Source organism: Oncorhynchus gorbuscha, linkage group LG18, assembly GCF_021184085.1.
Source record: "Oncorhynchus gorbuscha isolate QuinsamMale2020 ecotype Even-year linkage group LG18, OgorEven_v1.0, whole genome shotgun sequence".
In the NCBI taxonomy this organism is placed as follows: Eukaryota; Metazoa; Chordata; class Actinopteri; order Salmoniformes; family Salmonidae; genus Oncorhynchus; species Oncorhynchus gorbuscha.
The window spans coordinates 21,259,145-21,273,970 of record NC_060190.1 but is presented as its reverse complement, the minus strand read 5'-3'; the positions used below and the strand labels follow the sequence as shown (position 1 = coordinate 21,273,970).

Here is a 14,826-nt window from a genome sequence, read left to right as displayed (position 1 = left end):
CGGCCAGGGCCATAAAGTTTGTAATGTACCATTTAGAAGAACTGCAGCTTCCTCGATGATATGTTGCTGAACATCATGAGAAGTTTCTGATTCCATTCTCATTCCTGGCAAAATGTTGTTGTCAGTTCCCTCTCAAATGCGAGCTGAACAAGCAGTGTCTGTGTTCACTGAATACGTTCTTTATGATGAATTAATTTTTACACATTGCTGTAAATGCCCCCAAATTTTAATCCATGTTGCAGTACCAACAACGCAGTCTGCATTACTGACAAAGGCCCGCAATATCTCTGAAGAACACTGAGCGTGGTACATTTGTTTTGTTGCTGGCTGTGTTTGCAATTTCACTTTACAAGAATGTGCAAGCCACAATAAACTCTTCCACTGGTTCAGTTTAGGTTAGATCCAACAATGGCTTGACCATGTTCACATCCAAACAGTTTGGGCTCTCAGGATCCATGGCACATAAGAGCTTCCCACCAGTTGACTATTTCCTTCGCTAAATCGTGATGCCATTTCCCCCAGCACGGCATCTAAAGTGCTCAAGAACAGTCATTTACACTCCCTCTCTTCTCTATCAACAGGCTGACCCGGTGTTCTTTCAACTACATACTCTTGCAGAGTTTTACTCGTGAGGCTCTGTCGTTTGCTTGGAGCTGGTGTGCTAGTGCCTCCTGGCGTGCCTCCCAAGGATTTTTCAACGCACTCGTCCGCAGTACGTATAAGTTTGACACCAGTGTGCAGATCAATAGCTTTATACTGCAGTAACTTGTTAGGAAGGTCGAGGAGCCCCAGGATTTTGTGAGTCAACTTTTAAAAAACGTGTCTCTGTCACTGCTTTCAATAAGCCTGTGGCCTCAAGTCTCACATCTGTGCCATATGCACAAGTAGATTTGATTTCACCCAGCATCTCTGTGATATTGTCACTTGATTTCAAAATGACTGACACCGTGGCCAGGTGGCCAGTCTATCTCTGATCAAGAAGTAATTTCAGATTTTCCCAGTGTACTGTGCAGCCATCGTGGGTTTCCTAAAGAAATTGTACTGGGAGCTACACACATTGAAAAAGTATAGAGTAAGTGTCAAGACAAACCTGTACTGGCTCCTCATCACCAAGGTAGTGAGGTGCTAGTGGCTGGGGTAACAGAGGTGCAGGTGCTTGTTGTGATCATACTCTCGTGCTGCTGGTGCTAGGCCATGGCTCTTCTTGATCTTGTTGGTCAGCAGGCAGCACGGGGGGAAGGGTGGGTATTGCATTGGCTGCTAGGCTCCTCGACCTCTGTGGTCGGGCTAGCAAGCTGCTAGGTGAGCTCAGCATCGGTCTCGACATGGTGGTCCTCCAGTTTTTTTTTGCTCTTGGCAGTGCCCAGCTATTTTCAGATACCCATGCTGATCAAAGCTTAGGCAACTAGCTATAATTAATCATTGCTGTCACGCCCTGAACTAAGAGATCCTGTTAATTCTCTGTTGGTTAGGTCAGGGTGTGACTAAGGTGGGTAATCTAGTTTTCCTACTTCTTTGTTTGGCCTGGTATGGTTCCCAATCAGAGGCAGCTGTCTATCGTTGTCTCTGATTGGGGATAATACTTAGGCAGCCTTTTTCTCACCTTAGTTTGTGGGATCTTGTTTTTGTGTAGCTGCCTGTGAGCAGCCCAGAACTTTATGTTTCATTTGTATCTGTTGGTTTTTCGGTGTTCATTTAATAAATTAAGATGTACGCCTACCATGCTGCACCTTGGTCCACTCATTCCATCAACGAGCGTAACAATTGCGCCACTACCAAAACGTGTAATTGTTTTTAATAACCTGCCCAGGGACTGTGGTTGAAAAATTAGCCGGCTGGCTAAAACCGGCACTTTCACTGAAACGTTGATTACTGTGCACTGTCCCTGTAAAAATAAAATAAGCTCAAACTCAATGAAGCTAGCTGTAGCTGTCTGTGAGAAGAAAATAATAATAATTTGACAAATTCTATGTGCGGGGTCCATTCTCAACTTTGCCATCCCATAAAGGCGGTCCTAGTGGAGACGAAGAATCAGTGAAACTTATTCTTAGTGACATAACATCACTGAGACTTTTGTTCACAAACATCTTGTAATCTTATATTCTAGTTATCTTCTTATCTACACACACACACTCACTCTCTCACACAAACACATATGCACACAATCACTCAGGACCTCCTCCCAAGCTTACTCAACCATCAAATCTTCAGAAAACGTTGTAAAAGCAAAGGAACTAGGGCTTTACAATGATGGTGAAAATAAATTGCCGACATTTTTAGTTTAAGTGGATTAAAATCTTACTATAAGTTGGAAAAACATGAGGAGGGACATGTCAAAATGCAGATTTTCTGAGTTTTCCATGTGGGCTTTTAAAAGTTACATATTGGTGCAGAATGTCTATTTCAATTATCTAAGTGGACCGACCCTTCAAGTAAGCTGTATCCACAGGGAATGGTCACTGGATCCTTCAGTATTTTTTTGTTTGTTTAATTTAACCTTTATTTAGCTAGGCAAGTCAGTTAAGAACAAATTCTTATTTACAATGACGACCTACTGGGGAACAGTGGGTTAACTGCCTTGTTCAGGGGCAGAACGACAGATTTTTACCTTGTCAGCTCGGGATTCGATCCAGCAACCTTTTGGTTACTGGCCCAATGCTCTTGAGCTCTAACCTGCCACCCCAGTAGATCCAGATTGAAAAACGGATCAAGTCTATGGCCTCTGCCATGTTGATACACAAACTAACAGTCTGAGCAGCGGAGTGTCAGTATAAGTTACAACTGTTTGTTCTGAGGAGTAGGAGTGGCTTCCACTGAGCTCAGCTGTATACTGTCAAAGGTCACTTCCTGGTTTTGTGAAACCTAACCATGAGCACAGAAAGTAATTGCGTTGGGTTATACAGTAAATAAAGGACTCCCGAGGCATCATCCAGCAAGAAATGTGTTGTTCTGCTTTCTCTCCCGATGCAAACTGGTCAAGGGAAGCAGACAGAAACAAGTTGCAGTCTGCTGCAGCAGTAGCGGTGAATCACCTCTGTGGAAATGATTCATCATTGGAATTCAGGGCCAGCTGAACACAATAGATGTGAAAGTGGAAGAGAGTCACTGATGCTATGATTCGCTTGAGCAGAGGGGGACGGCATATTCTCACCAGGGTAAAGTAGAATAGCTGCTAGAAGATGACTCAGCATTCAGGCAGCTTGCAGGTGAGCATGTTTTTCCTGTTTAGATGTACAGTAGCATATGGTAGTACAGTAGCATATGGTTTCTGTTAAGACATTTTAAACAATGTTATTATTTGACACAGAAAATATTTTACACAGCAAATATTGGATATTTCATGCCAGTTTCTAAATGCCAGCTTGTTTGTATAATGCCTAGGTCTGGTTTTGACTGGCATTATATCCAACAACCTAACCACCTGCAATCAGGTGTCTCATAATTCAGGGATGTCTTATCCGGGCTGAGTATTTTGTTGATTTCTAAGTGATCAACGTACTGCGCACATTTTTACAATGTCATTTTATCATAAAATATGCTGAACTCTCTCTCAGACAATATTCCTATATTGAAGATAAACCTGTTCTCAACCTGCTCCATTGTTCAATACGTGCTGTTTCAAAACCTGAAAAGGTAGCTAGTCCTGATGCCTCATATACACTTACTTGGCCTGTCTTAAAGAATGGAAAATAGAACAAATCTCTAAAGGCAGAGTGTGTCAAAGATATGCTCTCTTTCTTCCACAGACTTGAATGGTACAGAGATGACTGCTTTGTGCACAATTCTTGCGGCACTCACCGTGATCTCTTGTGTGTTGGGGGACAAGTCCGGACAGTACGCCTACGGCTCTGGTGTCACAGAGGCAGCCAACTTTGCCATTGACTTTCATAATCGCATGAACAAATATGCTTTTGCGTACAAGGTCGTTGACATTCTATCTGCCACACCACAGGTCTGTAGACTGCACACTTGCACACCACTTGCAATAAAATCTTATTAGTTTTATAATAGTTTTTAATTCTTCAGAACTAACTGAACTGAAAAAATACTTCATCACTAATTGAACTAAAATTGTAATTAAGTCCTCGGATTTGGCACTAGACTTGAATGAGAATTTTTAAAGTACAAACGTAGATTAAAGTATTCGCCTTACGTAAATATTTCTGTTGACTTTTAGATTTACCCTCCTGCTCGGGTGAAGCACACCATGACTGTCAAAGTGGGAGAGACTGTGTGTAAAAACGAAGCCAATGTAAACTTGGCTGATTGCAGACTGCAGAACTCTCCGAATCTCAAGGTAGTGTATACTTTGAATCACCATTCACCTTGAAGTAAATAGTTAGCCTACAGTATATGTTAATACGATTACCTGAGCTTTTATGATATACACAGTATTCGCCAGTTTCCCAGACCAGGATTAAACCTAGTCCTGAACTAAAAAGCACTTTCAGTGCAGATTCTACTTTTTGGTCAAGGAATAAGCTCATCAGGGCCAAGGAAACTGGCCCTAAAATATTCAAGTATCTGATGATGTCTGTCTCTCTCTTTTCAGACTATGATCTGCCATTTTGTTGTGCTTGATGTCCCACATTCTGCCTTTCCGACTCCAAGCTACCTTCTGATGGACCAGTGTAATTGACATGGACTTGGAATTTAAGTTTGTCAAAGCATTCTGGAATGAACTAACCGTGCTGCTGCATCACCACCATACATCTACAATTATTTAAAAGCATCGTATTGTCAACACGAACACAATATTTGAAGCTTGACATTTAAACTTTGATTCACAGTCTTTAAACTCCTTTAGTATGTTTTACATGTTATACATCTTCAATAATCCTTTGGCCACCACAGTCAAGATCTACTGATTAATTAAGAGGTTAATAAATGACGTTGAAAAGGGAGTTTTGGTGTTGTTTTTTACTTGATTTAATTCACTTTTAATTTGTCATATTTCTTAGTAGTAGGAATACATTGGTATACTTCATTTCCCCATTTGTTTTAAAAAGTGCCTTTGATGTAGGCCTATAAGTGTTTACATTTAGAATGGCAGACAAACTATTACACATACTACACGATTACACAATACACCTAGCTTGCATGCCCTATATACAGAAAAGCCATTCTTCATTACTATGTAAGTCTACCTTTATGAGCACTGGAAGCAACACTTGTCAATATGTTTTGAAAGTTGTCTTGCTTCCCTTTGTTTACTTTGGATGACTAAGCCATAAAAGCAGCCAGCGTGCCACACAGGTCAGAACAGGAAGGGGAGAGACCAAACACAGGTCCACTTCTTCCACCGCTGTAAGGAACATCAGATATAAGAGACATGAGGTCATCTTCGGCAATATTCTCTCAGAGTGTTCTTTCTGTCACAGATGTGTTAAATTCTCATGCAGTCGATACCCAAGCTGTGTATGTATAAGAAAGGGCACTGAGCCCTAGACTACGTCATTTCAGTAGAGGTGTTATTTTAGAATGAGGGGTGCTGTAGCTCTGCTGGTGTTGCTGTTCTGTCTGTCTGGGACATGGGCTCAGGAAGACACTTGTACATAAATTACAAATGAAGCATTTGTGTTTAGTGAGTCCGCCAGATCAGAAGCAGTAGAGATGACCAGGAATATTCCCTTGAAAAGTGTGTGAATTGGACCATTTTCCTGTCCTGCTAAGCATTCAAAATGTAACAAGTACTTGTGGGTGTCAGGGAAAAGGTATGGAGTATAAAGCACATTCTTTTCATTCGGAATGTAGTGAAGTAAAATTAAATGTTGTCAAACATATTAATAGTAAAGTACAGATACCCACCAAAACTACTTATGTAGTTTCTGAAACTATCTGCCGCCATTGTCGCAACCCCTATTACCAGCCTGTTCAACCTCTCTTTCATATCGTCTGAGATCCCCAAGGATTGGAAAGCTGCCGCTGTCATCCCCCTCTTCAAAGGGGGAGACACCCTGGACCCAAACTGTTACAGACCTATATCCATCCTGCCCTGCCTATCTAAGGTCTTCGAAAGCCAAGTCAACAAACAGGTCACTGACCATCTCGAATCCCACCGTACCTTCTCCGCTGTGCAATCTGGTTTCCGAGCCGGTCACGGGTGCACCTCAGCCACACTCAAGGTACTAAACGATATCATAACCGCCATCGATAAAAGACAGTACTGTGCAGCCGTCTTCATCGACCTCGCCAAGGCTTTCGACTCTGTCAATCACCATATTCTTATCGGCAGACTCTACAGCCTCGGTTTTTCGGATGACTGCATTGCCTGGTTCACCAATTACTTTGCAGACAGAGTTCAGTGTGTGAAATCGGAGGGCATGCTGTCCGGTCCTCTGGCAGTCTCTATGGGGGTGCCACAGGGTTCAATTCTCGGGCCGACTCTTTTCTCTGTGTATATCAATGATGTTGCTCTTGCTGCGGGCGATTCCCTGATCCACCTCTACGCAGACAACACCATTCTATATACTTTCGGCCCGTCATTGGACACTGTGCTATCTAACCTCCAAACGAGCTTCAATGCCATACAGCACTCCTTCCGTGGCCTCCAACTGCTCTTAAATGCGAGTAAAACCAAATGCATGCTTTTCAACCGATCGCTGCCTGCACCCGCATGTCCGACTAGCATCACCACTCTGGATGGTTCCGACCTTGAATATGTGGACATCTATAAGTACCTAGGTGTCTGGCTAGACTGCAAACTCTCCTTCCAGACCCACATCAAACATCTCCAATCGAAAATCAAATCAAGAGTCGGCTTTCTATTCCGCAACAAAGCCTCCTTCACTCACGCTGCCAAGCTTACCCTAGTTAAACTGACTATCCTACCGATCCTCGACTTCGGCGATGTCATCTACAAAATGGCTTCCAACACTCTACTCAGCAAACTGGATGCAGTCTATCACAGTGCCATCCGTTTTGTCACTAAAGCACCTTATACCACCCACCACTGCGACTTGTATGCTCTAGTCGGCTGGCCCTCACTACATATTCGTCGCCAGACCCACTGGCTCCAGGTCATCTACAAGTCCATGCTAGGTAAAGCTCCGCCTTATCTCAGTTCACTGGTCACGATGGCAACACCCATCCGTAGCACGCGCTCCAGCAGGTGTATCTCACTGATCATCCCTAAAGCCAACACATCATTTGGCCGCCTTTCGTTCCAGTACTCTGCTGCCTGTGACTGGAACGAATTGCAAAAATCGCTGAAGTTGGAGACTTTTATCTCCCTCACCAACTTCAAACATCAGCTATCCGAGCAGCTAACCGATCGCTGCAGCTGTACATAGTCTATAGGAAAATAGCCCACCCATTTTCACCTACCTCATTCCCATACTGTTTTTTATACTGTTTTTATTTATTTATTTTTCTGCTCTTTTGCACACCAATATCTCTACCTGTACATGACCTGATCATTTATCACTCCAGTGTTAATCTGCAATACTGTATTATTCGCCTACCTCCTCATGCCTTTTGCACACATTGTATATAGACTGCCCATTTTTTTTTCTACTGTGTTATTGACTTGTTAATTGTTTATTCCATGTGTAACTCTGTGTTGTCTGTTCACACTGCTATGCTTTTATCTTGGCCAGGTCGCAGTTGCAAATGAGAACTTGTTCTCAACTAGCCTACCTGGTTAAATAAAGGTGAAATAAAAAATAAATAAAAAATGTAGTACTTTGAAGTATTTTTATTTAAGTATTTCACACCACTGGATAGGTGCAGTGAAATGTGTTGTTTTAAGGGGTCAAATAAAACATTGAATCAAACTTTGTCACATGCGCCGAATACAACAAGTGTAGACCTTAACCAACAGTGCAGTTCAAGAAGCGTTAAAGAAAATATTTACCAAATAAACTAAAGTAAAAAATAATTCAAAGTAACACAATAACAGCGAGTGGCAGCAGTGTACAAAACAAATGGGGGGTCAATGTAATAGTCCGGTGGCCATTTGATTGTTCAGCAGTCTTATGACTTAGGGGTAGAAGCTGTTAAGGAGCCTTTTGGTCCTAGACTTGGCGCTCCGGCACCGCTTGTCGTGCGGTAGCATAGAAAACAGTCTATGACTTGGGTGACTGGAGTCTGAAAATGTTATGGACTTTCCTCTGACACCGCCTATTATATAGGTCCTGGATTGCAGGAAGCTTGGCCCCAGTGATGTACTGTAGCGCCTTATGGTCAGATGCCGAGCAGTTGCCATACCAGGCGGTGATGCAACCGGTCAGGATGCTCTCGATGGTGCAGCTGTAAAAAAAAAAAAGGGTCTGGGCACCCATGCCAAATCTTTTCATTCTCCTAAGAGGGAAAAGGTTTTGTCGTGCCCTCTTCATGACTGTCTTGGTGTGTTTGGACCATGATAGATCATTGGTGATGTGGACACCAAGGAACTTGAAACTCTTGACCCACACCACTACAGCCCCATCATTGATGTTAATGGGGGCCTGTTCGGCCCGCCTTTTACTGTATTCCACAATCAACTCCTTTGTCTTGCTCACATCGAGGGAGAGGTTGTTGTCCTGGCACCACACTGCCAGTTCTCTGACTTTGATATAGGCTGTCTCATCATTGTCGGTGATCAGGCCTACCACTGTTGTGTCGTCAGCAAACTTAATGATGGTGTTGGAGTCGTGGGTGAACAAGGAGTACAGGAGGGGACTAAGTACACACCCCTGAGGGGCCGCAGTGTTAAGGATCAGCCTGGCAGACGTTTTGTTTTCTACCCTTACCACCTGGGGGCAGCCCGTCAGAAAGTCCAGGATCAGTTGCAGAGGGAGGTGTTTAGTCCCAGTGTCCTTAGCTTATTGCTGAGCTTTGTGGGCACTATGATGTTGAACACTGAGCTTTAGTCCATGAATAGCATTCTCACATATGTGTTCCTTTTGCCCAGGTGGGAAAGGGCAGTGTGGAGTGCGATTGAGATTGCGTCATCTGTGGATCTTTTGGGGCGGTAAATTGGAGTGGGCCAAGGTTATCTGGGAGGAGGCTGTTGATGTGAGCCATGACCAGCGTTTCAAAGCACTTCATAGCTACCAACGTGAGTGCTACTGGGTGGTAATCATTTAGGCAGGTTACCTTCACTTCGTTGGGCACATGGACAATGGGGGCCTGCTTGAGAGATGTAGGTATTACAGACTCAGTCAGGGAGAGGTTGAAAATGTCAGTGAAGACACTTGCCAGTTTGTTCATGCATGCGTACACATGAGTACACATCCTGGTAATCCATCTGGCCCGCGGCTTTGTAAATGTTGATCTTTTTAAAGGTCTTGCTCACATAAACTACAGAAAGCTACAGTTATCACACAGTTAAGCTACAGTTAAACTACAGTTATCACACAGTCATCCAGAACAGCTGGTGATCTCGTGCATGCTTCAGTGTTGCTTGCCTCGAAGCGAGCATAAAAGGCATTTAGCTCGTCTGGTAGGCTCGTGTCACTAGTCAGCCATAGTTTTGAGTTTGCTGATGACCTCCCTCAGGGATTCTCACTCTTTCTTCTGAGCGAATTTATCTCACATTTCAGCAAATTCGCCGTGGGGTGCCAGGCTTTCCAATATATCATGACCATGGTGCCTGCGGACAAATATTTTGTATTATAACTTGCACACAACCAACTATTTCCGTTTTATGATAAAAAAATCTTACACCATTCATTTAACTGTAATCTATACATAATCTCAACTATCTAACAGCTGGGCATTAACTCTTGATTATTTAGAAAACAAATGAATGAATTTGTGCAGTGCCTGGCTCATGCGGCCATTGTTATCAAGGAAGGTTGTGGTAATTTAGCACCAAATAGAAGAAAAGGGACTGACTGACACAGGGAGGGGAACTACCTGGACTTGTCCAATAAGAAATACTTATTTTCATTTTCCGCTGCAAATTTTTATAAATGTTTTCCGTTGTGTGCCATCATGCACATGATGCAGTTCCATTAGCTGGAGGCTCTTCCCACACACTGAGGTATAAAGAACTGGAGACTGCATCCAAGATGCCTGACAGTTGTTGGGTGATCTACTCACGTTAGTATAAGCAGATTCATGGATTCATGTAACATTTGGTTGACACAGACAAACATCCACGGCCGATCCTTGCCATTCTGCCACCATAGGCGAGATCCCCGGATGTTGAAATCACGCTCAATTTTGGTTCTGAATGAAAGTTGAAAATAAGTAATTTAATCCTTGGCCCAAATCAAAGCCAGTCTGGGCCCGCAACAAATCTGAACCAATCATAGTCGTCTATGATTGGTTCAGATTTGGTCTAGACCAAACCAAAAGCCAATGTCTGTGAATGTGGAAATCAAGGCCAGTCCTGAACTGCACTTAAAAAATACGTCCAAAAGGCGTCAGCGTCGGTCAGTCCATACTGAGGTATAGCCTACAGTGTTGTCTGAAATTTTATTTTATGAATGTCCATCAATGTGGAAAACCTACCATTTGTAAAACACCAAAACAAGACAGAAGTCAGCTCATGCTTACTGGGGTGTAGCCTACCACGGCCCACCCTTTGTAAAAACAGGCCATTGCATTGAATGTATTAGTCCTGATTCCTGTGACTAATCAATTTGGTTATTTAAGCTCTGAATATCAGCTACCCAACTTTATCAGAAGTTATCGTCAGCATATTTACTCAGCAGGAAATGCAGAAGTATTTTCTTTTTTGCTATGATCAGTTTGTGAAAAATGTATGGATACAAATTTGAACCCTCTGATCATGACAATGTGGTGAAACTCCTGGACAACAGTTGTGATCATCCATTCAAAATGGTCCATTTTACTTTGACCTGTCCTGTCCTTAGGATATGTTGTTTATTAATATTGTCCCTCTCATTACATTGTCATACATTTAATCTCCAGCCTGTAGGCTACAGAAAAGGCCACATACTCTCTCTACCATATCCTATATGTGCTACATGATTTAAGTCAGATAAAAAAAATGTTTGACGGAACGTTAGCGCTGCAGAGATTAGTTTCTTCAACACCACCCTGGAGAGGCGCGCTGGGAAATGGACAAGCAAAATATTTTGTCCCTTGCCTTTGACAAAGTGGGCACTGTTTATCAAAGGGCGGCGTCAGGAGCGTCTTGGTCAGTTTAGCTCAGAAAATGGCGCCGTCGTCAATCTGCTTTATGGCGGCTGCCTAACGAGCGGGCCGGCAGTGCAAACATCACATACATGCGCACTAGCACCCAGTGCGCACAGGGAGCAATGCAACATGGCAGGCATTGGATGAAAATAAAATGTTCATATCTTCGGCAATGAGTGATGGAAAACAATTCTGCCTCTGCGACAATTATTTGAATAATTCAATTGATGTTTTGTGCACAAAGGCGGTGACTGAAATGTCTTATTAGGAAATGTCAAATCGGACTCTGGCAGTCACAAGAAATTGTCTTCCTGGACCAGACGTCAGTCAAACTGCAGTACAGAAGCAAAACTGTAGGCGCAAACACCCCACCCAACAGACTGTCGACCAATCGCGTTCACGTTATCATGTTGCGTCACGCGGTTGCTAAACTAATCGTCACGCAATCCCTTCTCCAGGGTATGAGTCGAGAAACGTGCCTATCTTGATAGTAAAATAAGCAAAGAGATAGACCAGATGCTTTTCAACTTTCTTTTGAGAAACCGTACCCATTACATTAGGAAAAATGTTGTGATGAACACTTATGAGAATGGTGAACTGAATTTTCTGAACTTTACTACTTTAAATAATAATTTTAAGATCAATTGGATAAAACAATTCCTAAGAAGACCCACTTCTATCTGGAATTGTATTCCTCATAATGTCTTCTCTACTTTTGGTGGCCTTAACTTCATGTTGTTTTGCAATTATAATATTGACAAAGTTTCAGGGAAACGTTCTGCTTTTCATCGGCAGGTTTTCTTATCATGGTCCTTAATTTATCAACACAATTTTTCTCCACACAGATATTATATATGGAATAATCGGGATATATTGTATAAAAATAGTTATTTGTTTTTAGAATATTGGTTCCGAAATAATATCTTATTGGTGAGCCAACTGGTAAATGCAGAGGGTATTTTACTCAGTTATAAGGAATTCTTATCACTTTACAAGGTCCCTATAACACCTGAAGATTTTGCAATTGTTTTAGATGCCATTCCCTCAGGTGTTGCTATGTTATTCAGGAACGTGTCAAGACCTGACCCTCAGAGCCTACCTTCTATTGATCCTGTTGACTCATCAGTAGGAAAGATTTGTTGCTCTTTTGGTCCATTCAACAACAGAGAGATGCAAACCTTGTTTCAGCAGGATGTTGTATCTATACCTTATGTCATGCCTTAATGGAATGGATTTATTGATAATATCTGTTGGAAAAAAGTTTGGATGTTGCCACACACAAACCTACTTGTTAACAAAATTAAGGAAGTTTCCTTTAAAATGATTCATAAATATTATTCTGCCAACCACAATATGAAGAAGTTTAAGGAAAACATCAACTCAAATTGCTCCTTTTGTAATGACCACCCAAAAACAGTTTTCCATCTTTTTTTGGCATTGTATGCATGTAAGAAAACTGTGGCAAGACATCAGTAGGTTTATAATTGAACACATTTATGAAGATTTTACACTATTGTGGAGAGATGTACTGTTTTGATTCTTAACATAAGATAGAAATAAGCTGAAACATTTTTATGTAATTAATTTCATTATTCTTTTGGCATTATTTCATATACACAAATGTAAATTTACAAACAGAAAACCACATTTTCTGTCAAATCGGAGGGCATGTTGTCCGGTCCTCTGGCAGTCTCTATGGGGGTGCCACAGGGTTCAATTCTCGGGCCGACTCTTTTCTCTGTATATATCAATGATGTTGCTCTTGCTGCGGGCGATTCCCTGATCCACCTCTACGCAGACGACACCATTGTATACACTTTTGGCCCGTCATTGGACACTGTGCTATCTAACCTCCAATCGAGCTTCAATGCCATACATCACTCCTTCCGTGGCCTCCAACTGCTCTTAAACGCTAGTAAAACCAAATGCATGCTTTTCAACCGATCGCTGCCTGCACCCGCATGCCCGACTAGCATCACCACACTGGATGGCTCCGACCTTGAATATGTGGACACCTATAAGTACCTAGGTGTCTGGCTAGACTGCAAACTCTCCTTCCAGACCCATATCAAACATCTCCAATCGTAAATCAAATCAAGAATCGGCTTTCTATTCCGCAACAAAGCCTCCTTCACTCACGCTGCCAAGCTTACCCAAGTAAAACTGACTATCCTACCTATCCTCGACTTCGGCGACGTCATCTACAAAATTGCTTCCAACACTCTACTCAGCAAACTGGATGCAGTTTATCACAGTGCCATCCGTTTTGTCACTAAAGCACCTTATACTACCCACCACTGCGACTTGTATGCTCTAGTCGGCTGGCCCTCGCTACATATTCGTCGCCAGACCCACTGGCTTCAGGTCATCTACAAGGCCATGCTAGGCAAAGCTCCGCCTTATCTCAGCTCACTGGTCACGATGGCAACACCCATCCGTAGCACGCGCTCCAGCAGGTGTATCTCATTGATCATCCCTAAAGCCAACACCTCATTCGGCCACCTTTCGTTCCAGTACTCTGCTGCCTGTGACTGGAACGAATTGCAAAAATCGCTGAAGTTGGAGACTTTTATCTCCCTCACCAACTTCAAACATCAGCTAGCTGAGCAGCTAACCGATCGCTGCAGCTGTACATAATCTATTGGTAAATAGGACACCCATTTTCACCTACCTCATCCCCACAGTTTTTATTTATTTACTTTTCTGCTCTTTTGCACACCAATATCTCTACCTGTACATGATCATTTATCACTCCAGTGTTAATCTGCAATATTGTAATTATTCGCCTACCTCCTCATGCCTTTTGCACACATTGTATATAGACTCCCCTTTTTTCTCTGTGTTATTGACTTGTTAATTGTTTACTCCATGTGTAACTCTGTGTTGTCTGTTCACACTGCTATGCTTTATCTTGGCCATGTCGCAGTTGCAAATGAGAACCTGTTCTCAACTAGCCTACCTGGTTAAATAAAGGTGAAATTTAAAAAAATAAAAAAAATAAAAAAATATCTTACCCTACAAAAAGAAATGGAACTTTATTTTAAGACGGTTAAATGCTCTACTAACAAAAAAGCTGTTCGAATTGTAAGTATATGTATGTCCCTTAAGGTCCTTGTGTAATTGTAATGTGATATTGTACCCCCTAGCTCGATTGTGTGGCCTGAATGCCATCTGGTACTACACCAATGGGATCTTGAGGGACTCGGGCTTTGCAGAGAATGTGATCCCATACATCGTCCTCAGCACAGGCGGAATAGAAACGCTGGCTGCCATTGTCTCAGTAAGTAAAACCTCTCAGGCAATCTTAAAAACAACTAAAAGCTCACTTTTATACACACGCACACCACCATGTTCAGCAAAATGCTCCAAGTTCCACTGGATGTCATAAGGTGAATGCACCAATTTGTAAGTCGCTCTGGATAAGAGCGTCTGCTAAATGACTTAAATGTAAATGTAAATGTATTGTCCATTGTTTGTAACATATGTATGCTTGTGTTCCCTCATGTGCTTTATGTATTGATTTGTTGTTAATAAAAATAAATGTTGTTTAAAAAAATAAAATAAGAGTCCTCGAAAGTACCTAATGTCACGATTCCAAAGCTATACAATATTACAAATAGTAAGTTAATTATCCTATATCTTGGAAAATATTTCCAATGTTGTACTTCTTGTTGACGAAATTCATGCAAATGTTGGGGTTTTGAGCTCTCATTCACTCCTTGAGGGAGAGCTCTT

At 42.2% G+C, this 14,826-nt stretch overlaps 2 protein-coding genes across 3 annotated transcripts in view; both read left to right on the top strand.

The window, feature by feature from the left end:
- Positions 1-1,719, top strand: part of LOC124003300 (zinc finger protein 883-like) — a 33,250-nt gene extending 31,531 nt beyond the window's left edge. Inside the window, exon 2 of the mRNA XM_046311438.1 lies at positions 582-1,719. Coding sequence (XP_046167394.1) covers positions 582-586 — 5 coding nt within the window. The 3' untranslated portion in view covers positions 587-1,719. The remainder of the gene's footprint in view (positions 1-581) is intronic.
- Positions 1,720-2,711: 992 nt separating this feature from the next.
- On the top strand, positions 2,712-4,904 carry zgc:194981 (uncharacterized protein LOC561073 homolog). Of its 2 annotated transcripts, none has more exons than XM_046311440.1 (4): positions 2,712-3,206; positions 3,747-3,952; positions 4,178-4,297; positions 4,553-4,904. In XM_046311440.1, exons 2-4 carry the CDS (start codon positions 3,764-3,766, stop codon positions 4,637-4,639), a joined length of 396 nt encoding a protein of 131 aa, XP_046167396.1. In that variant the 5' UTR covers positions 2,712-3,206; positions 3,747-3,763; the 3' UTR covers positions 4,640-4,904. The 2 variants fall into 2 exon arrangements, with proteins under 2 accessions (XP_046167396.1, XP_046167397.1); XM_046311441.1 differs by lacking the exon at positions 2,712-3,206 and adding an exon at positions 3,239-3,633.
- The last annotated feature ends 9,922 nt before the right edge of the window (positions 4,905-14,826 follow it).